Below are 24,348 nucleotides of genomic sequence, written 5' to 3'. Positions count from 1 at the left end.
TGAAAGCTACGGCCCCTCCCCAGAACAATGGCCTTTGCATATATACGTACAGTTCGAGGAGGCTCATCTAGACCAGATCCTCTGGTTTGGGTCCAGAGAGCAGAAGTGTGGAGGGGCGGATCGAGGGTCAGAGCTGGGCCCTTGTGTATGTCGCCCACCACCTCCCGCTAGGCCAGGGGTCCTCACTCCTGAGCTGAGCACACATGTGCACACACCAGCCCCTCCACTCGCCCCCATACACCCAGCCTCCGGTCTGCGTGGCAGGTACCGCTGGCCTGCATCTTTTCAGATCGGATCCTTGAGGCAATCAGGGCCTGGGCGCCACCACTGCTGGAGTGGGGACATTCAGAGCAAACGGGAATAGGAGGAATAGGGAGGCCTGTGTCCCTCATGTCCTGACGGTTCCTGGGGGAGAGTGGGAGGTGCCAGCCCTCCGCTCCCACAGACCTTGCCCCCTGCCCAGCAGCTCCCCAGGGTGCTTGGGGGCTTGGCTCAGGGAGGGGGAACCAGGGCTGTAGGAAGTGGGTGGGGCCTGTGCAGCCACCTCTGTGATCTCAGGAGAGTCAACAATGCTTCTAGGCTTGGCAAGTGAATCAGGAAAAGTCCTCCCTGACTCCCCACCCCAGTGTAAACGGGTATCTCATGCAGCTTCGTGGGGGGGCTTCTTCGGGGCAGCTCCTAGAATCCAGGGACTGAAGACATACTTCCTCCCTCTGTCAGGTCTCTCCGGGCCCTCGTGCCCACACAGGTCCCCACCTCCCACCTCGGTCACCAAGCCCAGGCTCCCCTGAGCATGGACAGGGCCCAGCTGCTCCCAGAATGGATCAGAACGCAGCTGGTTCCATGGCTCCCCTGACACCAGGCTCTTCTCTGCCAGAGATGGAGGTTGCTGTCCAGAAGAGCCCTGAGAAATAGGTCAAGCCCTGCCATCTCTTTTGAAGGACAGGGTTGTCACCTGCTGTTTGACCGGGGACCAGGACTCGGGTGATGCACAGCCTTTGTTAATGCAGAAATCTGTTCTTGGGTGGGTGGGGGCTTTGAAAGTGCTTTTCATGATGCAGGTGTAGGTAGCACTTTCCCACACTGCTTCTGGAAGTCTCGATGGGGTGAGGGGGCGGACGGTGGTGTCCGGAAGCGGATGCTGCAGACCGGGGAAGCTGCTTGACAGCGTGGCGAGAAGGCTGCCTCTTTCTCTGAGCAGCCGTTCTGAAGATGCTGATGAATTTGTTTCCCCGAGAGGCCGAGGCAGAAGCTTGGGTGGGGAACTTGAGAAAGGAGACTGTGGCGTGGGGGAAAGGAGGAGGGCCGAGGCCCCAGGTGGTGGCAGTGTGAGGCTCGGGGGAGGAACCCAGCAGCCAGGGCTGACCCGCCTCTGCATCCACAGCCGAGAGTTACGGAATAACGGCTCTAAGCTCTCCAGGCTTCCCCCTCTTCTTCAGGCCTCTCTGGACTCCGCCATCACGAGCTGCTCTCACAGTAACAAGTGGGGCTGTGGCTGTTTTGGACGGTTAACTCGAGTCATGATGAGTTATGCAGAGACAGACAGTTGGCCGGGAGAGGCGCCCTGACAGATGAGCATACACGTGGTTGTACCAGAGAACATAACAAACACGTGAACATAACGTACTTCTCTAGGGGCCTCGCTATCAGGCAGCTGTTTGGCATGAAATTTCCCAAACTGATTTGAGTGCCAAATCTTTCCCCATTCTTACTGGAAATCTCTTTAAACGATTGTATTACATATTTCCCTGGGCTCTGTTAACAGCCTACGTGAGCTGAACATCAGTTCCACTTCTTTTTTGGTGGGGGTAAAAATTGTCTTTCATCGTAAGCATTTACAAAATGATATTTTACGTACTGAAACGCACCGCGGTGTAAACTGGGTTATTTACAGCATCTCAGGCTAACAGCTGGGTGATGATGGCAGACACGAGTTCAGCGTTGTGGAACAGCAGCCCCTTTTAGTCTTCTCCCTGGATGTCTGTGACCTTACTGACAACCCCTACTTGGCACTGGAGGAAGAAAACCTCTTGAATTTAAAGTTAAGAATGAAAGGTGGGTGGGAAGCTGCTGCACAGCACAGGGAGATCAGCTCGGTGCTTTGTGACCACCTAGAGGGGTGGGATAGGGAGGGTGGGAGGGAGATGCAAGAGGGAGGAGATATGGGGATATAGGTATACGTATAGCTGATTCACTGTTACACAGCAGAAACTAACACACCATTGTAAAGCAATTATACTCCAATAAAGATGTAAAAAAATATATAAAATAAAAGAATGAGGAAAAAAAAAAACAGAATGCAAGGTGGGCCCAAAGTTGAGGGGCAGAGGGAGGCTGTGGATAGGGCTCTTCTCACGTTATCTGGAGAGTGTCCACTTGGTGGCGCCTGTGGCTGCGATCCTCCACACCGTAGCAAGCATGGGTGTCTGCGCGAACCGCCCAGGGACCCCAGCTGAGCGGCAGGGGACGGGGCAGGGGCGAGCGCTGAGCTCAGCCGTTACGTGGGAGAGGACAGGCTGTCAGGAGAACAGACTCTGGAACTCAGGGGAAGAGTGGTGTGGACGCAGCCTTCGCCATCCGGGCCCCGGGACGCTCCAGCCTCAGTCTTGACTCCTCCCCTTGCCTACCAGCGGCTGCCTGTTGATTCCTGCCCATCCTTTGACAGGACCAGCCCAGCTGCCCACAGATATCTCGGGCCCGGTGTCTGTACCCTGGGACCTGTTGGCCGCTGGCCCCTGGCAGCATCCTCGGTGGCTTTGGTGCTGGAGGACGAGCACACACAGTTCTCACGCTTGGCCTGGAGGTTTCCAGCTGGGGAGCTTCCCTGATGGGATGGGGTGACTTGGGGCATTAAGCTAAGGAGGCTGCAAAATAGCTGAGGGACGACAGGGGCAGGAGGGAGTGTCTGGAGTCTCCTAGGCAAGACGGTTTCCCGTGCTTTCAACTTTATTTGTAAGACAAGGGGCAAGTCACCTGTGGCTCTTCTGAGGAGGGGTCGTGGCATCGGGCACGAGGGCAGAAACTGTGTCCACTTGGCCCGCCGGTGCCACAGCCCAGAGAAGGGTCTCAGGTTGTTCCACAAAGATGCCGAAGAGGGTGCTGTGGACACTTCCGCTCAGGACTAACAGCCTGGGCAACAGAGACAGAGCGGAGCCCAGGGCCACGGGCCACGCAGCTGGCAGGTGGGGAGGCGCCGCAGGTGGGGACGGGGCAGAGAGGTTCCCCAAGGATTCAGCCCTGAGCGGAGCCTGCGCTCTTCTCTTCTCTCCTGAAGTGCCTGGGTTTTTCCTTCCTGATGTTCCTGAGCACCGGAGTCAGTCTCTCCTTGTCATGGCGATGAGGGTGGGCCCAGGAAGCTGCTGCCGGAGGCCTCTGTCCCCAGTCCCACTTCCCCACACGCCTTCCCGCTTTATGGGTGGCTGCCCTGTCGGGGTCAGTGGTGTGGTCTCACCCGCCGGACACCATTTCAGCTTCTTTGGATGACTCTAGGTCACTATTAGAAGGCTTGGCTTTGTGAAACAGTTTCAAAAGTCGAGGTTTTGGGTTTTTGTTTTTGTTTTTGTTCTCTTAAATGACGTTCAATTCTGACCCCAGAGGTTAGGGCAGCGTGAGTGAAATGGTAACAAATCCTTTCCCCTTCTGCAGAATTTGACATCTGGTTACCCTTCTAGTTCTGTTCCCTTGGAAACCAGATAAAAATGGAATGTCAACCATTTCAAGGCAACAGTGCTTATGATAAAACTGACCCCTAATTGTAAATCACCTGGTCTAGGAGTGCTGTGCATAGACTGTAAATAGCCCTTCCTGCAGGGCTTCCTGAGCGCAGGGACCCAGTAGGCACGCCCCTGACGGGGACCTGGAAGCTGTGCCTATGGCACTAGGGAGTTACTGGCTGCCCTGGGGCACGATGCTTCTAAGCCAAGGTGAACCCCACTTCTCCCTAATATGTCTTATCCCCTTGCACCTGAGCTGTCACCTGGGCAACAAAGAATGGTCGTGGATGACTGTGGGCTCTGCAAGGACTGCTCTACCGGAAAGGCCTGCTTTATGCTGGCAGAGTGTCCGATCTGTCTGCAACGTGAGCACCACCCCCAGTGTAGCCTGTGGGAGTCGAGTCTGCACGGTTAGCAGGACCCAAGACAAAGGCTGCCTGGTGGGTGTGGCAGGCAGTGTGCTGTCTCGCACCCCTCATCAGCTATGGAGTTTGGGGCAAGTGTTAGAACGTCACCTCTCTGAGCTTTAGTTTCCTCGTCTTTAAAATGGGGGGACACGGTGGTTACCTCTGAGAGCTGTAAGCGAGGTTTGAGCGAGCTAACGTACACAAACCACCTAGCACCAAGAAGCCCTTAACGAGTGTTCCCTGGAAAGCTGAACGTGCCTGCTGACGAGGGACGGCGGGGGTGGCAGCCGTTTTGCTCCACAAGCCTGGCCTGGCAGCACATCTGGCCTGCCTGCATGTGCTGGTGTTACCTCCACATCCAGAAGCTTGTCGCCAGGGTCCAATAAGGCCCTCTTTGGGAGTACCCTGAATGAACAGCACAGCCTATGGGACACAGGTCCAGGAGTCTGTGGAAAATGGGCTTCTTCTAGTTCGGCAGCCCCGACCCTGACTGCTTCACGGGGCCCATGATTAGAACCTCACAGTGGCCAAGTGGAAAACACCGTGTTGGGACTAGTCGCTGGTGAGGGCGGGTAGGAGCCTTAGAGGTCTCCTCGTCTAACCCCCTCATAGCCAGACGGGCCCAAAGGAGGGAAATGACCCATCTAAAGCATCACAAAAAATAGCTGCACTGGCTGGAACCTCGGCCCTGGCCTTGGAGTCAGATTCCTGGGCTTTAAATGCCTACTTTGGCAGTTCCTGGCTATACGATCAGAGCTTAAGTTTCCTCATCTATAAAGTGGGTCTGTTGTGAAGATTAAATGAGATGGTTCTAATTCAGATGCAGCAGCTGGTGGGGCACACCGCGATGTGTTAGTCATTATCAGGTTACACTGCACTGCTGCTGCCCCACACCTTCTCCTCCGGGGGCCCTTTATAAACAGGGAAGTGAGGTCCTGGACTGGAGTACCGGCCCCTGGACGGCGCCAGACGTGCCCTGCAGGCTAGCCCGGGCTAGCCTGCATCTCTCCTCACCCCTGCCCCTGAGGCTCCTTGGAGCTGTTGACCCTAATATTGTCCTTCCTGCTCGGGCTTCCTGTGGCTGCTTCCTCCACACTGCTGTCTGGCTGCACCAGAGCACAAAGCCCTTTGAGGGCAGAGAACGGATCTCACACCGTCTCCCCAGGGGCTACGCCATGCTGGGGCCCCAGTGGGCATGTGGCAGACAGCCTGTTCTCTAGGGATTGCTGGAGTCACGAGAACTCAGGGAGCATCTTGTCCAAGTTTCCTCATAGATAAAAACGAGGAGCAAAGACCAAGACAAGGGGAGTGACCTGCCCTTCGGAGGCACACTGATTACCTGTTGACTGATTACAAAGACACTGGCATCTATATTGTTTTTTATTTATAAACAAATTGACATAAAATAAGTAAGTCCAGATGGCAGCGGGGGCAGCTGTGCTGCTGACTTGCTTACAAAGGAAGCATGTGGACAGTGGAGTGGGTACAACCAGACTCCAGCCTAGAGACCCCTTTCTCCCATCCATCTTAGGGCCTTCTTGGCTTAAAATCATTGGGCCCAACCTTCTTCAGCAGAAATTCTGGCCAGGGCAAGGAGCTGCGGTGGGGACAGTGCAGGGCAGGGACTCCCATTCCCACAGATGAGGCCGAGGCTGCAGAGGGCCCAGCGGAGGAAGAGAGGCAAGGGGACAGGGACCCTAGGTAATGTCCTCTGAAAAGGGGCCACACTGCTCTGGAGAGGGCCTGTCTGGGGCCGGGGCAGGGCAGTCTCCCTCCTCCTGAAACCCAGTGTCTGGAGCGAGAGGGGTATGAACTGGAGGGCTTGCCCAAGTGCCAGAAACAATAAATTAACAATAAGAAAAGATCTTTTCTTAAAAAAGGTAGAGGTCTGCACCATGAGTTTGGAGTCCGCGGATCTCGTGAGAAGGCAGGAGTCGTGGGGCAATGGGGAGCCACACGAGGCCCAGCGGGTGGTGAAGGGACCGGGCACGAGTGTCACTTCAGGGCCCCGTCTTCCGAGGCCTCAGGGGTCAGCCCCTTCCTCCATCACTTGGAAGGTGTTCAGTCTAAGCTCCTGGGGAGAGGCCGGCCAGGCCTGAGCAATAAATACAGGAGACCTCAGAGCCGAGGCAGGGCTGAGGGGAAGAGCAGCGCCAACCCTGGGCCCCATGCCCGCCTCGGCCCTTCATGGAAGGACATACCATGGCAGGAGGGGCAGTGCTGGCAGCTCCACACAGCCTCCTGGAGTCCTGAGGCAGCCTCGGACCCCACTGAGGTGCCTGGGAAGGGGCCGACGGCCCTCCTTCCTGGGAGAAGAATGGCCCCTCTGCTTGATCCCTCGGTTGTCTGGGCTGCGTCTCCCTGTTCAGAACTTGCCCTGCTTCAGCCGGTCAATGTGGTAGGAGAGCTTGAGTGCAGGCCCCAGCTTCAGACCCATGTACTTCATCATCATGTCACTGCGCAGCAGAAGCAGGGCCTTGCCATCGATCTCCTGGGGGGATGGAGGGAGGCGCCATCAGAGGCCTGGGTGGTCTGACCACCCCAGGTTCTGATTAAAGGCCACCCAGGGAGATGCCAGCCACGTGGCAGTGAACCTGCTGCGATGCTACAGCCTACCTGTTCTCCCCAGCTTCTGTCTCCAGCCACCCCTCCCCAGCATCTACTACTGACCCCCCGGGTTAAGCTCTTCACACACGTTTATAGGCATCTCCTTTCTCTGCTGCCTGAGAGGCAGTCTCCCTGTCTCCCAAACCTCTGAGGTCAGCTCAATTCCGTCTCCTCCCAGGCGGCCTCCCCGGTCAGTGTACTTGTCACTCATCACGGACTATTTTTGTATTGACCCTCAAGGGCTATCCGGTGAGTCACCTTCCTTCCTGAGCAGCAGGGACCCCTCCGTGTGAGCCAGGCACAAAGCAGGCACTCGCTGAGCAGCTGTGAGACCTTCAGGCCTGATCTAAGAGCACCCTCCAAACCCACTGGCATGAAGGAGTAAGTGACCAGTGAGAGGCAGCAGAGCTGTTCTGAGTGCCCCAAGCACAGAACAGCACCAAGCGGTAGGGGCTACAGGGAAGTGGGTTTGAGCCCCAGATGAGGAGTACGGTCACTGCAGGGGGGTCAGCAGCAGTCCCTGGCCACAGGGCCAAATGGCCACTTGAAGAGATGGGGGAGGCTCAGAGCAGAGAAAGTGGAGGATGGGGTTCTGATGAGGTAGGAGAGTTGGGGGCCACTTGGCAAGAGACTCTTTAACTCGGCCTTAGGCCACAGCAGGTAGCTAGGAGAGCAAGTGCTCCTAGGAGAGTCCTGTCCCTGGGACCCAGTAGGAGTGTGGCTGAATCAGATCCTACACTAAAGGAGTGAGCTGAATTCAGTGCCCAGTGAGGGCTGTTTGGGACCCAAGATTCTGTCTCTAAGTTTGTATGGTGTCACCTGTGCTCAGTTTCAAGGGACCTAGAACAAGTATACAGCTCGTGCCCCTTTAAGAGTCTATAAGTTGCAGAAGCAAGACTCCCAGCGGACACAGGAGAGGTCAGGCAGGGGCACCTACGTGTTTGCGAAAGAGGTCAGCATGGGGTCCAAGCTGAGGATCAGCTTCCCGGACAAACTGCATCACGTCCTCGACTGTCCACGAGGAGGGGTCCCGGCCACTCTGTCGAGAGGCATCCCGGCGGTCCGACCCTGCAGGACAGGAGGACACCTGCATAACGGGCCGGGACTGGTCTGTACTCCCCAGCACTCTCCTTGGCCTGTCCCAATGGCCCTGTGTGACCACTGAGGCTCAGCAGTGCCAGAGCAGAGAAACCAGAGGCAACCGAGGGAGGGAAGGGTTTTCAACAAAGGGACCAAAGGCCTGAGACCCTCTTCACTCAAATCTTAAGGGTAGGTCTGATTCTGGAAATGGTTAGAAGGAATTTTAAACTGAGGTTGTGATCCAGCCTGGACCTGAATCAGGGGTAGCAATGAAGTAAGGGGATTACCTAGATTGGGGGGTGGAGGAGCCGGTAGGTGAGGCTGCTTTTGCTTTGGCTCTGGGGACCATTTCTAGAGAGACCTCGGGAGCTGGGTAAGATTATAGCCAAGTCCTTGGGGCCCAGGAAGGGAAAAAAAGTGATGGATAGTTATACCCAGTGCCTCTTCCAAGGCTGTAGCAAAGTCAGCCAAACACTTGGAGGCAGAACAGTTTTGCCTTGGCTGCCAGGTATCTCAATGTTAATTTAGTGGTCTGCTTAGAGCTTTTATCTCAATCTTGGCTCAAAAACAGCCCCTCCCATTTCCCCTGTGGGATCTGAGCTCTCTGTATGATCATCACCTGCACAGATCTCTGGCATGCTTCATCCCCTCTGCCTGGAATGTGCCCCCTTCTCTCCCTTCAATTTCTCCTTTTTTTTCTGGCAAACTCCGACTTAGCTAAGCAAGGGTCGGCTTCAAGGATCAGCTCCTTTATGAAACTTTTCGGTCTAATCCTGAAATAATTGGTCTCACAAAGCATTTCATGGATCTCTTGGTTACAGCTCAATCTCTACACACTTTCCCCCATCACATCACTCTAATAATCTTTTCTCCATAAAGCAGTCAAAACAAGCTTTAAAAAGTAATTGGATCATGTCAATAAATGCAATGGCCTCGAAATGCGTACCTGAAATAAAGTCGAACCCCTTACCACGGTCTAGAAGGTATCCCATCATCTGGCCCTTTCTATCTCCTCTCCCCCTTCCCCCCATCCTTTACTCACCAAGCTCCAGACACTCTGGCTTTCTTTCTGCCTCCTGAATAAGCCATGCTTTTATTCTTTGACCCAGACACACAATTTCCTCTGTCTAAAATTGTCTTTTCCCCACATCTTTGCATACCTGATTCCTTCTCAACATTTGGGTTTCATCTCAAATATTGATTCCTCTGAGAGGCCTTCCCTGATATCCTAATAAAAGTACTCAATCCCCACATAATCACTCTCAATCCAGTTACTCTAGTTCCCTCCACCCCCAGCATATCACATATCACAACCTACAGTAATTTCATGCATTTATGTTTATCTGTCTTCTCCTATTCCCTGCTATGTCCTTGTGATACTGTGATTAATAAGAAGAAACATATGTATTTGTCTTCATCCCCTTTTCTGACACAGAACTCCTAAAACTATAGGAATTTCCTAAGTGGTCCGAGAAATAAAGGTGTCTTTTGCTAATCATAGCAAGTCCCTTTTAGCCACACTTTTGAGGTGACTTTTGGAAAGCCCCTAAGGATGGGGGCCGGTTGCCAGAGGGACCAACCAGGCGACTAGAGGGTGGGAAGTTTCAGCCCCACCCCCCAATCTCTGGGGAAGGGAGAGGGGCTAGAGATTGAGTTCAATCACCAACAGCCAATGACATAAGCAACCTTGCCTATATAATGAAGTCTCCATAAAAGCCCAAAGGACAGGGCTTCAGAGAGCTTCTGGGCTGGTGAACGTGTGGAGGTACTGGGAAAGCAGTGTACCCAGGAAGGGCACAGAAGCTCCATACCCCTTCCCCCATACCTTCCCCTACACATCTCTTCCATTGGGCTGTTCCTGAATTGCATCCTTTTAATAAAAAACTGGTAATCTAGCAAGTAAACAGTTTTCCGGAGCTCTGTGAGATGCTCTAGCAGGTTAATCAAACCCATGGAAGGGATCACAGGAACCTCTAATTTAGAGTCAGTCAGTCAGAAGCACAGGTAACAATGTGGACTTTGAACTGGCAGCTGAAGTATGTGTGTGGGGGGGTCAGTCTTGTGGGACTGAGCCCTTATCCTGTGGGGTCTGACGCTTCCTCCAGGGAGCTAGTGTCAGAACTGAGTTAAACTGCAGGAGGCCCAGCTGGCATTGCAGAATTGCTTGGTGTGTGGAGACCCAAACGTGGGCAGGGGAAGTGAAGCAGTGCTGAACAGAGTACTGAACGTGGGCAGACAGGCAGGAGGAGGGCGTTTTCCTTTCACAGCACAGAAAAGAGCGCCTGCTCTGCCACAGCAGATGTTCAGACACGTTTGCTAAGTGAATGAACGATCCTATGTAATAGTTCCATGTATATTTTTCTGTCTCCCCGCCAGACTAGGTCTGTCTTGAGGCAGGGACCTTGCCTTGCTCGTGTCGGTATCCTCACCACCCAGGAGATGCCCAGTCAACAGCTAACTGTCAGAGGTGAAACACCAGTGAAAGTAGAAAGGCCCTACTCTTCAACTACGTCTTGCAAAGGCTAAAGATCTTCTCTCATATTCCTTCATTCTGGGTCCCAGGTCTAAAAGTCGAAGCACACTTGGCTTGGTACCCCTTCTGCTCCCTGGGGAAGAGATTGGAACATATTACCTCTCAAGCTTGTAGCTGGGCACTGACCAGACCGGAGAGAAGTGTGCTGGAGCAAGCAGGGTGATTAGCGCCATAGAAATTCCAAAGGCTTTTTAGAGGGGCGGTAGACAGGGAGCTGGAGAGGGCTGTGTGAGCCAGCCACTTCTCCCTGCCCTAAAGAGTCCACTGCGATGCTGAGACAGAAACCAACTGCACGGATGATGGAGAGCAGGGAGCAGATACTACACATGAATATGTCCATCTTAGCTTCTTGGACCATCTTAGCTAATTCCTCTACCCAGGGGAGCTAGGAATCACACACACACACACACACACACACAATTATACACATACTTATATAATGATATTATAAATACACACACATATATACTCATATATAATACTATTATATATTTACATGTTTGTCTGCTAGCCTACTCCATTAGAACATACACTCCGTGAGGGCAGGAGGCAGGAAGTTGCTAATTTATACAGTGGTCAGGAGAGCATCTCTGAGATGACATGTGAGCAGAGACCTTGAGCAGAAGACTGACTGGCATGTTTAAGGGTTAGCATGGAGGCCAGTGTGCTGGAGCAGAGTGAATGAAGAGAACACGGCAGGAAATAACATCTGAGAGTATGTATGTATGTGGTGGGGTGGGACGAGTGGCAGGGCACATCACAGAGGACCTTGTAAGCCACTGACAAACCACTGGCTTTTTTGAAGGTTGGTTTTGAGCAGAGGAGTGACACGAACCAACTTATACTCTGAGTCTGCGTTGATAACAGTCGTTAGGGGGGCAAGGACAGAAGCAAGGGAGACCAGTTGAAAAGGAGGCTACTATAATAGTCCAGGCAAGAGACGACTGGGATGCACCAGGTGGCGGTGGTGAATGTGGCGGAGAGTGGCCTGATATACCCAGAACTCCCAGCATCGTCAGTTCATTTGACCCTTAAAACAGCTTTTGAAGAAAGTATCATCATCTTTAGTTTAGAGATGAGGGAACTGAGGCCCAGAGAAGTGAAGTGACTTGCCCAGGACCACAAAGCTAGGAAGGAGAGAAGTTAGTGCCCTGTCTCTGTCTTTTCCTATGCCCGTTCCTGCAGACAGACTATACCAGGATTCTCTCTCTCCACCCAATGGGCACAGCTGGTGGTCACTCTTCAAGCAAGGCAGAGTGTCTCAGTCTGAGGATGACTAAGGAAGGTGGGGCGCATCCACAAGAGGCCAGACTGACAAACTGAGGCCCGACCATATGGATCAATGAAATAAGGGAGGGCAGAGACTTGTCATCTAAATTCTTTGAGAGAAACAATTCTAGGGCCAACCAAAGAGAATTCTCTCATAGCTTTATGAGGATCTTTAGGGTCAAAAGAGATTCAGACTGTGACTTGGCCAACAGACTCCCAGTGTATCCCAAGGGAAGAGTGGAGATGCCTGGGAGACAACAGTGGCATCTGAGGCCAGTGCCATGCGAGGCAGCCTATCAGTATGATGTCACTTATGTGTGGAATCTAAAATATGGCACAGATGAGCCCATCTACAAAACAGAAACAGACTCACACACATAGAGATCACACTTGTGGTTGCCAAGGGGAGGGGGCGGGGGAGGGAAGGACTGGGAGTTTGGGATTAGCAGATGCCAATTATTATGTATGTCAATAGGGTTGGATAAACAACAAGGTCCTACTGCAGAGCACAGGGAACTCTATTCAACATCCTGGGATAAACCATAATGGGAAAGATTATAAAAAAAAGAATGCCTATATGTGTATAACTGAGTCACTCTGCTGTGCAGCAGAGATTGGCACTACACTGTAAATCAACTGTACTTCAATAAAAAAAAATAAAGTTAAAAAAAAAAGGAAGCACTCCTAACAGAAACAGGGCTTTGGGGAAGAGAACACTAATAGTAACCCCCTCATACCTCGGGAATGATTTAGTTTCCAAAATGACCCCATATCCCTGCTTCCATTTGATCCATTTAACACGCCTGTGAAAAGAGCAGGTCAGTATCACCACCTCCACTTTGTGTATGAGGACCATGAAGACCTGAGAGCTGAGGTGACGGAAGGCTCAAGGCAGGGCACCAACTCTCCGCTCTGCCTCTACTTCAGAGCTCCTTACGCTGCTCCATTTGGGGCCTTGCTGGTGTTAGGGTCGGGGAGGGGCATCCCAGGCTTCTCTCCCTGTCTCAGCTTTCCTGAGAACCCCCTCTGCCACTGCAGGCCTGGCTACTGGAGTCTTCTTATTCTTTCACACCTCATCCATCCCTGGACTGCGGGAGGCCACAGTGGGTGTGGAAATGGCATTCTCCTGTCTCCCCACTGCTGCTTTTAGACCATCTCTGATGGAAGCTCGTGTTCTTCAGAGGCCAAACAGGTACCGACCATGTGCTCTTCCTGATCACTTTCATCTGTAGATCTCTGGGTTTCTGCTCTTTGTTAAATGAAGACTTTTGGGTACTTAACTCACTACCTTCTGTTCCACCCCAATTCCTGCCATAATCCTCAGAGGCAATCCATTCAACTGCTGCCTTGCTTCCAGAGACTTTCATCTCTACTATACTTCAAATGCTTACTGCCAAGGTTACTGTCTGGTTCTTGCATCACTTGGAACAAATCCACTTCGGAATTTTAAGCATCCCCCTCTCCGACCCCAACATCCCACCTTTGCAACTCTCTTGGGACCTATGTCCCCATAACCATTATGTCACAAAGATCTTTAGCACATCAAACTTATAGTCTCCCCATCCTTCTCTCAGCCTTGCTTCTTCCCCACCCTGCCCAGATCCAGTGTTGATGATCTAAACTGCTCTTCTTCCAGCTCCACTGAGTACATGCTCCCCCGCTCCCCGCCCCCTCCTGCCCTGCTAGCTCAACATAAAAACTTAACTCTCAAACTGTCTTTTTTCACCCCACATCTAGGTTTCTAAGAACCACACAAGAAAACCATAGCTCTTGTAAACTGGCAAACTAGCCTCCAAGCTCCAAGCATCGCTGGACCTTCGTGTTTCCTGCAAACCATCCCCTCCTCCCTGACCTATTTCCTCCTGTCTTCTTTATGGCTAGTCCAATCTCCTGGCACTCTGGAGCCCTTCCCTACTCAGCCCTCTCTCCATTCCCTCATGGCCAGAGTCAATTTTCCCTCCAGTCTCAGGGAGCAAGGTGTGCCTCCTTCTGTCTTAAGACTGATCCCTAATCCTTTCTACCACCCCCAAGGCCTTACTTTCTCCTCTTTCGTATATTCTTTTTTTTAAAATTTTATTTATTTATTTATTTTTGGCTGTGTTGGGTCTTCATTTCTGTGCGAGGGCTTTCTCTAGTTGCGGCGAGCGGGGGCCACTCTTCATCGCGGTGCGCGGGCTTCTCACTATCGCAGCCTCTCTTGTTGCGGAGCACAGGCTCCAGACGCGCAGGCTCAGTAGTTGTGGCTCACAGGCCTAGTTGCTCCGCGGCATGTGGGATCTTCCCAGAGCAGGGCTCGAACCCGTGTCCCCTGCATTAGCAGGCAGATTCTCAACCACTGCACCACCAGGGAAGCCCTCTCTTTCCTATATTCTTAATTTCTTCTTCTTGGAAGGCTCAAGTTGTCTTCTGATAAACATGCCCAGCGTGCACCCACTCTAGAAGACCTTCTTTTGAAGGTCACCTCCTTTTTTCTCATCAAACTCTCCTTGATATCCCCATCCACTGCAATCTGCCCTCACCACCCTCCAGCACCACTGAAGCTGCTCTTACTAAGATCACCAATTACTCACTAATCACCATATCCAGTAGATATTTCTCAGTCCTATTTTACTGAACCCATTTGGGTTGTACTCATCTTAAAACACTCTCTGTACTCCTGGCCACCACAGTATCAAATTCTTCTGTTTTTCCTCACATTTCACTACTCCTTTGTCCCCTTGGTGGGATCCTCTTCCTGTTCCCTCCTCCTGAACTTTGTTGGTCCCCAGAACTCCTTCCTTGGTCAACTGTTCTTTTCATTCTAGACATACTCCTGGGAGTTGGGTGTCATTCACCCTACAGCTTCAACTTCCATCTATTTGCTGATGACTCCCAAATATTTAACTTCAGCTCAGTCCTCTTCCCCGAGGATCAGACCTGCACAGCTACTGCCTGCTGGGTATCACCTAGATGACCCACGGGCTCCCTCCCCTTCTTTCTCTTCTATGGTTGGTTCCCTCTCTCAGTGAATGGCACCACCATCTATCCAGTCACCCCTTCTAGAAACCTGGGAGACATTCCCACTCCTTCCTCACAACCCTTGAATCTGACTCAATTTACCTCATGAAGAGTTTTCAAATCTATTCTCTCTTCTACAAACCTTCTACCACTGCCCTAATCTAGGCCTTTATCATTTCTGGTCTGGCCAGAAACCTAAGTAACCTCCTAAGTGGTCTCTCTACTCTTGTCCTGCCTCAGCTCCATCCACAACACAGTAGTCAATGATCTACTGGAAACACAAACCTGCTTAGGTCTTGCCTCTAAGTAAAAGTCTCCAGAGCTTCGCATTACCTATAAGATCAACTCCAAACTCTTTAACGTGGCATTTAAGGTCCTCTGTGATACAACCCCTGACGCTTCCAGGCTTTTCCCTTTGAAGTCCCAGAATTACATTTTGTTTTTCAGCAATACCAAACTGCATGTAGTTCCTGGTACAATCTGTGTTAGTTCTTATCCCTTTGCCCTTGTCCATACTGTACTCTCTTCCCTGGAAAGCTCTCCCTCCCCTACCAATTCTAATACATTAATATAGTCAACGTTTAAAATGTCAGACACTTTCTCAAGGAAGCTTCCCCTGGATACCAAGCTTGGGTTAGGTGTTCCTTCTTGCAGTTTTCATGCAACTCAAAGTGTATCTCTTTAACCACACTCAAGATGTTGTTTTCCAGTTATCTATTTAAGTGTTTGTCTCTCCCACAAGACTTTGAGCTCCTTAAGGACAAGAAGTGATTGATTTTTGCGTCCCCATGACAAACACAGACGGTGTTCAAATAAATGGCTCATGAATGAATGAAGGACTCCTTCCCTGTCCCTTTGGCTCTAGGTCGCTGGCTCTTAGTTTCCGTTATTCTCAAGCTAATCCCAGAGCTTCAATTGCTCCCCAGGTGCCTAGTCAGGCACAATGGTAGCCCAGACCCCAGTCCAACCTCCAGGCAGCAGGCAACAGAGTTAAGTCCTTTCTGGCCTCCCAGGGTTCAGGAAGGAAAGAAGGAAAGAATGAGAGAGGGCAGGAGAGCCAGAACTCTTAAAAGCTTACCCCTGGAGCAGAATCTGCGCACAGCCGAGGCAGTGCTCAGTGGGAGGCCACAGGATGGAAGCAAAGGCCGGTACCCAGGGTTTCGAAGATTTTGGGAGGTGCTGACAAGGTTGGTGGGATTCAAGGTGGAGTCCATTGAGTCTGAGTGTGGCTCCAAGGACCGGGCCAGACTATTTCCCAGGGCAAAGGTCTCACCTGGAAAACAGTAAAACCAGAGTTACAGCAGGGACTAGCCTGAAAGGACTGCCAGGGCGCTGGCTCCCAGGAATCTGTTTGGGTGGAGTAAGAGGCAGCAAAGCAGAGAGCCCTGGGCTGGGTCACTGGATGCCTGTGTACCAGTCATGGCTCTGGCTCTCACTAGGTGGCCTTAGTCAAGCCCAGTGCCACTCTCTGGACATGAATCTCCTCAGAGACTTTTAGACTAGATGGTCTCTGAGTTTTCTTCTGGTTTGGATGTCTTAGGCTTTTTCTGACAAGGAGAACCTTAAAAAAAAAAGAAAGCTATTCTGGGAAGAGTCTGCCCTAACACAAGATGCTAGAGCAGGGAATAGGGGTGCTGAAGAAGAGATACATTTGCTTAGAGGAGGGCACTTTAGAAGCTGACCCTCTTAGCCAGCAGGACACCTCAGAAATGCTTCTGGATGCCTGGCTAAAGGCCTGTCTGCAAAGGATCTGCTCCTATGTTTCCTCCCTCCTTTCCTATTTGCCTTGTTTTATGGAAACATTCCAAGGAAGCTGGGGTTGTATAGTAGTGAGACCACGGGCGTGGAGCACAGAATCTGGGTTAGAATTTGACTCAGCCACTCAGCAGACAAGGTGCTTCCCTCAGAACCTCAGTCTCCTAACCTGTAACATGGGAGGCCCCTTTCTCCCAAGGGGATTGTGAACAGCAAAAGAGAATGGCTATGAAAGCCTTCGTAAAGGGCACCTCATCCTGACATTTCTACACCCAGGCCACGGCCCAACCCCATGCAGCAGCCCCTAATCATTGCACTACAGAACCGGAAGCAGACTCCCTCTCATGGTTGGGTTCTACCCATACCAAGTCAGATCCTCTGGCCACTGCCTTCTCTGCTTATGGGAGATGTCTTGGGTCCTGGACCATATCACACTGTCCTTTGTGGTTTTTCTTAGAGATTAGGTGTTTAGATAATGCTTGGGATTCATACAGGGCCTCTGATGAACACTAAATTCAAGGAAACTCTCTGGTATGCAGTGAGACCTCTTTGGCAAGATGGTTTAGGATTTTAGGACTACTTTCTAATTCTCACCTAAAATTGCTTGGTAAACCATGGGATTACAGTCAAATCTAGCACGAGACAGCTATTCATCCATATCTCAGGAAATTTAACTGATGAAGCCCTTTCCTAGAAATGATTCTGAAGACAGAAGTCTCTGAGGCTCTAGGATACCTAAACCATATCCCACCCCATTTCTGCAGGTGAGGTTTCAGATTCCTATTTTCCAGGAGAGATGATTATAGCAATGTCCCACTTTGAGACAAGGACAGGAATCCAATCCAGGAAACAGGACACCTGGGTTCTACTTCTGGGCTCCTGCCTCTCACTAGGTATGTGATTCAAGGCAAGATATTTGTCTTTTCTGGGTACTAGTTTCCTCATCTGTAAAATGGGGAAAACTCACCCTTTGTCATGCTGAGAACATCAAATGAGAAAACAGAATGGGATGGACTTTACAAAGGTGGGGAGTTGTATTTTTTTTTTTTTAATGAAATGATCAATCGTTAGCTCCAGTTAGCCAAGGCCCACCTCTCGGTGTGTGGTGAGGACTGCATCATTCTCCCCTTCCTTTTAATTATTTTTTTTTATTATTATTATTTTTAATAGTAATCTTTTATTTATTTTTATATATTTATTTTTGGCTGCATTGGGGGGAGTTGTATTTTATTCTTCATTCAGAGTTAGAGTGTAAACCCAAGTTCTCTGCAATAGCTCAAGTAAAAAATGAACTCTAGTTTCTGTATTTATCAGCACAGTAATAACCTCACCTTTCTAGCACTCATTTTACTCAGCAAAGACCTACTTCACGTGAGCTAACAGATGTGAAGAATAATTATGATGACAATGCCAGGGGTTCACCAGATGCTGATGCAAAATCAGTAAGTGTCTCTTCTCTTGGCAATGCTAAGAATGGTAAATGAAATCTGGATTCTGAGTTGAGAGGTCTGAAAATCTGGACTGGTGGCACCTGGACTAGGCAAGGTCATTAAATCTTATCCTAATGAGATGAAGAGGAAAAATGAAGCATCATGCCCAAGGCTCTGAGAGGTCCTAGTCAGCTTAAGGCTGATCAAATGAGGCCCTGGCTGCCTTCAGTAGGATGATGCCAGGGCAGAAGACTGCAGTGCTTTCCAACTGTGCTCCACAGAGCCCTGCAGAACTCCCAGCTCCTGGGTAGAGCCTGGGCCTCATCCCAGCTTCTATCAAAACAGCTCTGGTTTTAGCTTTTATATACCAGAGTTTCATATAATCTTACCTTTGCAAAAAAAAGGAGTTCTACTGTTAAAACAAAACAAACTTTGAAACCACTGGCCCAGGGATCAGAAGTTGGGGCTGGAACACTTGAGTTCTATTTCTGGCATGATGATTAGTCAATGATCACCACCTTTTTTCTGGGATTCAGCTTCTATAAAATGGAGATGAAATCCCTTAGCCTCACAGGATCAACATGAATTAAATTCACCATTGAATGCTGGAGACATGAGAACAATCAGCATGAGAGGGAGCTGGTTCATTCATTCAACAAACATTTGTTGAGCACCCTTTGTGTGCCAGCCACTGTGCTAGGTATGGGGTATGCAGAGGTAAACACAGACAAGAACCTTGCCCTTACACAGCTATTTTCAGTGAGAAGCAGATCTTCTGAGTATCACATTGCAAGGCTGACCTTAAAAACTAGAGTTCCCAGTGGAGGATGACCAGAACGGTGGTGGGAGGCCTAGAATTCATGGCAAAGGAGAAAGAGGGTGGGCATATACAGGCTGGAGAAAGAGGAGACAAAGACACCAAGGGCAGTCATGGGTAGAGAAGAGGGCTGGAGGTAGATTTGTTTTTTGGAAGGCAGAGAGTAGAGCAGGGGTAGGAGTTATAAGAAGGTAGATTTCAGCTCAAAAAGGAAGGCATTTGGTAATCAAAAGTATTGAACAATAAAACTGATTGCCAAAGGTGATTGTGAGCAACATATCATTAGGGGTATTTAAGCAGAAGTCAGATGAACACAACTGTCTGCTGGGCTAGATACTAGATCATCTCTAGAGCCATTTCTGCTTCTGAGATTCAAGGACTCTACGCTCAGAAGCATGCTTTCCCCTTCATGGGGGTAGACTGAATGATCAAGAAACAACTACAGTTGTGGATCTAAGAAACTTCTTACACCAACACAGGACTCAGAGGCTAGCACAGTTCTTACGTATGCTTAAGACAGACTTAAGTCTGTCCCATGTTAAAAAAATATCCTTCTCTGAACCATGTGTCCCACATCCTCTACTAAGTATCCTTTCATTCAACAAATATTATTAAGTACTTACTATGTGACAGTTAGGGTGATGGATACTGAGAATGGTGAAAAAGATAGATTTCACCCTTCCCCTCATGGAATATTTAATTTAGTGGGGAGGATGACAAAATACAAGCTCATAAAAAATAGAAACTGTTGTAAATATTCCTAAGAAAGGAATAGGGAATTAAGACAGAAAATAACAGGGGGACCTTTTTAGATGAGGAGACCCTGAGAGGCCTCCGTGGCAACTTGACAAGTTGTGCTCTGAAGAAGAGTCCAAGTGGAGGTATGCCAGATAGTGTGCTTGGTTTTAGGGTTCAATGGAGGCCCTAAATGAATCCCAAAGCATTAGCTAAACAGTTGATTTCTAAGGAAAACTACAAAGGATAAGAATGTGGTCCAGGACTCAGGATACTCCCCACATGCAGAGAATTTTATGGGTCTGGGTAGATCACGGGAAAGGATCTGCTGTAGGTTCCCTGGTGCAATGGCTAGGGGCTGCTCCTGGTCACATACAGAAAGACCCTGAGGTAGAAACAGCTTGGAATATTCAGGGAAATGGGGAAAAACAATATAGCTAAAATGTAGGGAACAAAGAGATGAATTTGGAGAGGTCGGCCGGGGCCAGATCATGCAGGACACTGCAAACCAAAGTAAGACATCTGGATTTTATTAAAAGTGCATTAAAGGGACTTCCCTGGTGGTCCAGTGGTTAAGAATCTGCCTTCCAATGCAGGGGAAGCAGGTTCGATCCCTGGTCGGGGAGCTAAGATCCCACATGCCGTGGGGCAACTAAGCCCACGTGCCTCAACCACTGAGCCCGTGCACTCTGGAGCCCACGTGCCATAACTGGAGAGAAGCCAGCGTGCCACAATGAAGAGCCCGCGCGCTGCAATGAAAGACCCCGCATGCCACAGCAAAGATCCCGCATGCCGCAACTAAGACCCGATGCAGCCACATAAATAAATAAATAAAAGTGCATTAGAACACCACTAAAGAGTTTTAAGTGAAGGAGTGCCATAATCTAATTTATGCTTTAAGAAGACCATTTGGGCTATTAAGTAGATAATGGACCAGAGAGGAACAAGAGAGGGAGTAAGGGGACCAGATAGGCCAGAAAGGATCTCTCAGGCCAAGAGAGGGAGGATGATGGTGAAGGCAGTAGAGATAAGATATCCATGGATTCAAGATACATTCTGGATTTCTGCTGCTAGCTAAGGATCAGACATAGCCTACTGCTTCAAACAACTAAAAGAAAAGACAAAATATATAAAATAAGTTTTCAGACACTGGGCATTAGATAGTGCAGGATAGACACTCCTGAAAGAGGGGAAACAAATGAGATGAGCCCTAGGCTTGCTCCCAGCTTACTGTGTGGAGAGCTTCCTGGCTACAGTGCAGGGAGGGGAAGATCAGACAGTGCCCAGTGATCTCCCTGAGTTGAGGAGTTGGAGCTGAGAGTCCAGGTAAAACATGGCAGCTAAAGTTCATAGGCCAGAGTAATGGAGAGGTGATTATAACTATATTTCATATGTTCAAGAAGGTAAAGCAAAGACTGAGCAGGTTAAGCAGACACTGAAGATATAAAAAGACCCATACTGAACTTCTAAAAATGAAAATACAATGTTTGAGATGAAAAATACATGGGATGGATTAACAGTAGATTAGACACTGCCAAAGAAAAGATCAGCTAACTTAACCATATCTGTAGAGTTTACCCAAAGTAAACACAGAAAAAGGGCTAAAAAATATTTTAAAAGCATCAGTAAACTGTGGGAAAATTTCAGGAGGATTAATATATGTCTAATTGGAGTCCCCAAAGGAGATGTGACAAAATATATATGAAGAATGAATGGCAGAAATTTTTTCAAATTTGATGTAAATGACAAACCCTCATATCCAAGAAGCTCAGTTAACCCCAAGCACAAGAGGCATGAAGTAAACCTCACCAAAGTACAGCATAATCAAATTGCTTAAAACCAATGATAAACAGAAAACCTAAAAAGCATCCAGAGGGAAAAGACGAATACAAGAGACCAAAGATATGAATGACAGAAGACTTCTCATCAGAGGCAATGCTAACCAGAAGACAGTAGAACCACATCTTTAGCATGCTGAACAACAAAAAAGTCAACCTGGAATTCTAAACTCAACACAAGTGCCTTTCAAAAACAAAGACAAAAAAGACCTTTTTCAAAGCAACAAAAGCTGGAAGAACTCAACTACAGTAGACATGACTATGAGAAATGTTACAGAAAGCCCTTTAGGCAGAGAGAAGATGATGGTATGAAATGGCTCTACACTAAAGAATGAAGAGTAGCAGAAATGGTAACTATAAAAGGGTAAATATAAAACAATTTTTTCTTATTTGAAAAAAATCTTTAAAAGGTAAATACCTGTTTAAAGTAAAATAGTAACAATGTAAAGTGGGATTTATAAAATATGTAAAAGTAAAATGGATAATAACAATAGCATAAAGGCCAGGAGGTGAGAAGCATACTGTTTTAAGGTTCTTATACTATATGTAAAGGGATATGATTATTACTTTAAAGTAGATGGTGATATGTTACAACAAATGTATAATACAAACTAAAGCAGCCACTAAAATAACAAAACAAAGAGTTATAGCTGACAAGCCAACAAAAGAAATAGAATAGAATCATTAAAAAACTGGATTAATCCACAGGAAGGCAGAAAAAAGGAAAAAGGGAACATAGAACAGACGGAACAAATCTCTCCACCCACAGCTTTTCCCTTTGTTCTTTGAGTTGCTGAAAGTATAGATCTGGGCTAGCTGGTACTTTCTTTTAGATAATTACACTAATGGTTCTTTTGGTATGAAAGGCAAGGTCTGGGCATTGTGTAGAAGGGGAAAGCTGAGACAAAAGCAAACAAAATTATTTTGCACCGTAAATTAATTTGGAGTTGCCTGCTGATAGCTTGGAAGGGAGGAGGTATGGGATGGAGGGAACAGAGAAATCAGAGGGCAAAGGGAATTCCTCCAAATCTAGAATGGGTCGCAGAAAATGGCAATAGGCGGAGGCCTAAAGTGAAAGAGGCCAGTAAGATATTTGCTATAACATCTGATAAACACTAAAACAAAAATGTTAAATTGCTTCCTTTTCTTTGTGGTAAGTATCCTTCTTTCTACCCACAACTTCAGTACAAGTCTAGTACACTTAACAGACTTGTGTTGGTTTTTCCTTAGGGAAATGAAGGATGAGGAGATGGATCAAACTGTTGGGGCAAAGCACTGCAGGAGAGACCATCAACTACAGGAACTGACAGGGGAAAAAGGGATTAAGAACCAACTCAGAAGCAGGAATTCTGAGCTAGAAGTATGCACTACTACGAGGAAAATGTAACCTCATCCTGGGTTATGTGGGATGGGCGGGGGGGGGGTCATTTAATTTTATTTAGATTTGGATATCAAAGGAAAGGACAATCCCCAAATCTAGGAGGCCTTGCAGAATTCAAAAACCTCCAACTGGTTTCCCGGCCTACCTCTTGCTCTATTCCAACTATTCTCCCACACAGTAAGTACCCTGAGTGAGCTTTTGAAAACACAAATCTGATTATGTTATTTCCATAACACAGTCATGGCTTTAAATACTTCAATGGGTCCTCACTGCTCAATGATATAAAGTCTGTAACCTGGTCAATTAGACCTTTTCTGCCTGGGCCTTTGCTACCACTCTAGCCTCATTGCTCACATTCTTCTTTTCTACCCTATATTTCTGAAACAAGTCAGGTTTCCTCTTGCCCCTCACAGTCTCACACGCTTAGTCAACAAGAATATTCTTCATCATTCCCCTCTTCCATCTCTTTGGGTCTGTGGCATCTTTACCTCATTATCCTACTCCTTCAGGTCCAAGTGTATATATCATTTCTTCTGGAAGGTCTTCCCTGACACACCGGGTTTGAACTCTTGAACTCTGAACTTGTTCCAGTAAAGCGCTCATCACCATGAATTAATTTGTTTGCTTATTTGTTCATATTCTTTACCAGGCTGTAAACTCCGTGGGTGTAACGACCTTGACTCCTAGTTTACAATGGAACCCTCTATACCTAAATCAGAGCTGTCAATAAATACTGGGTTGACTGACTGTCTGACCGAATAATGGAATCACTACAGTTTCAATTAATTATAAACATTTGAGTCTTCTTAAAACTCTGACAGTTCTATGAAGAAACCTTGTGTGGGAATGAAGGGGCATCCTAAGAAATTATGAGTTCTTATCTGGCTTTTATTCTGTGAATTTTGGGGTTTTGTCAGGAGAACCACTTTATAACCCGCTTAGAAGACCTGGATGGAACTGGAAAGACAGGCACGAGGAACTCACTGTCATGGGACAAATGAACTACTTCCTTCAGCAGAGAGGAAACAGCAGGCTCAGAGGTGAGTGCTAGGTGGATTTCAACTACAGCTAACATTAATAGTCACTGGGATCAGCTAAATTAATACAATCTCCTGTTTAATACCATTAGTTTTCAGAGGACCAGAAAGAGCTCCTTCTCACTTAATCTTTATAGGCCTCGTACTGGATCCAGCCACGTGTGTAGTTCTTAAGAAGGGACTCTGAGCTGCCATTGCCTCCCTGAGGGATCCTTCCCTGACCTCTTCTTTCACCTTACTCCTTGCTCATCACTCCTGGCTGGGCCAGAGTACCTTTGGTTCCATGCTCTTACCACATACATGTTTACCTGTATCTCCTCTCTCAGCTGGGAACTCTTTTAGAGCAGGGATTGAGTCTGTTTTCTCTCTGTCTCCCCAGAGTCCAGTATAGGATCTAGCACAGAGTAAGTATTTGATAAATGTTTGATGATCTGAACCAAAACAACTGGCCTGAATTCTTCAAAATGCCAATGTCATATCATGGAAGGTAGCTAAAAAAGGCTGGAAAACTGCTCTAGATAAAAGAAAACTAAAGAGACATGATAACTAAATGCAGTGGATCACCCTTCACTGGATCTTGGATTAGGAAAAAAAAAAAGCTACAAAGGACATTACTGGGACAACTGGGGAAATCTGAATATGGACTATATATATCAGCTAGTAGATTTTATTAATGTTAAACTTCTCGAGAATGATAATAGTATTGTGTTCCTTGTTCTTAGGAGATACATACAAACGTGCTTAAGGAT

General features: G+C 48.4%; 1 protein-coding gene across 11 annotated transcripts in view; it reads right to left on the bottom strand.

Annotated features, from left to right (window-relative positions):
- Positions 1-5,482: 5,482 nt before the first annotated feature.
- The window catches only part of SCMH1 (Scm polycomb group protein homolog 1), a 196,130-nt gene continuing 177,264 nt past the window's right edge, over positions 5,483-24,348 (bottom strand). For 10 of the 11 annotated variants that reach the window (XM_061184406.1, XM_061184408.1, XM_061184405.1 and 7 more), the window contains 3 exons: positions 15,685-15,879; positions 7,665-7,795; positions 5,483-6,611 (listed from right to left, as the gene is read on the bottom strand). In XM_061184406.1, the coding sequence (XP_061040389.1) occupies positions 6,486-6,611; positions 7,665-7,795; positions 15,685-15,879 (452 nt within the window). In that variant the 3' untranslated portion in view covers positions 5,483-6,485. Of the gene's footprint in view, positions 6,612-7,664; positions 7,796-15,684; positions 15,880-24,348 lie in introns of those variants that run through there. The other variant, XM_061184407.1, reaches the window with a different exon arrangement.

The sequence above is a fragment of the Eubalaena glacialis genome, chromosome 3, assembly GCF_028564815.1.
Source record: "Eubalaena glacialis isolate mEubGla1 chromosome 3, mEubGla1.1.hap2.+ XY, whole genome shotgun sequence".
In the NCBI taxonomy this organism is placed as follows: Eukaryota; Metazoa; Chordata; class Mammalia; order Artiodactyla; family Balaenidae; genus Eubalaena; species Eubalaena glacialis.
The sequence above is the reverse complement of the archived record's forward strand: the minus strand, read 5'-3'. Positions and strand labels throughout refer to the sequence as shown.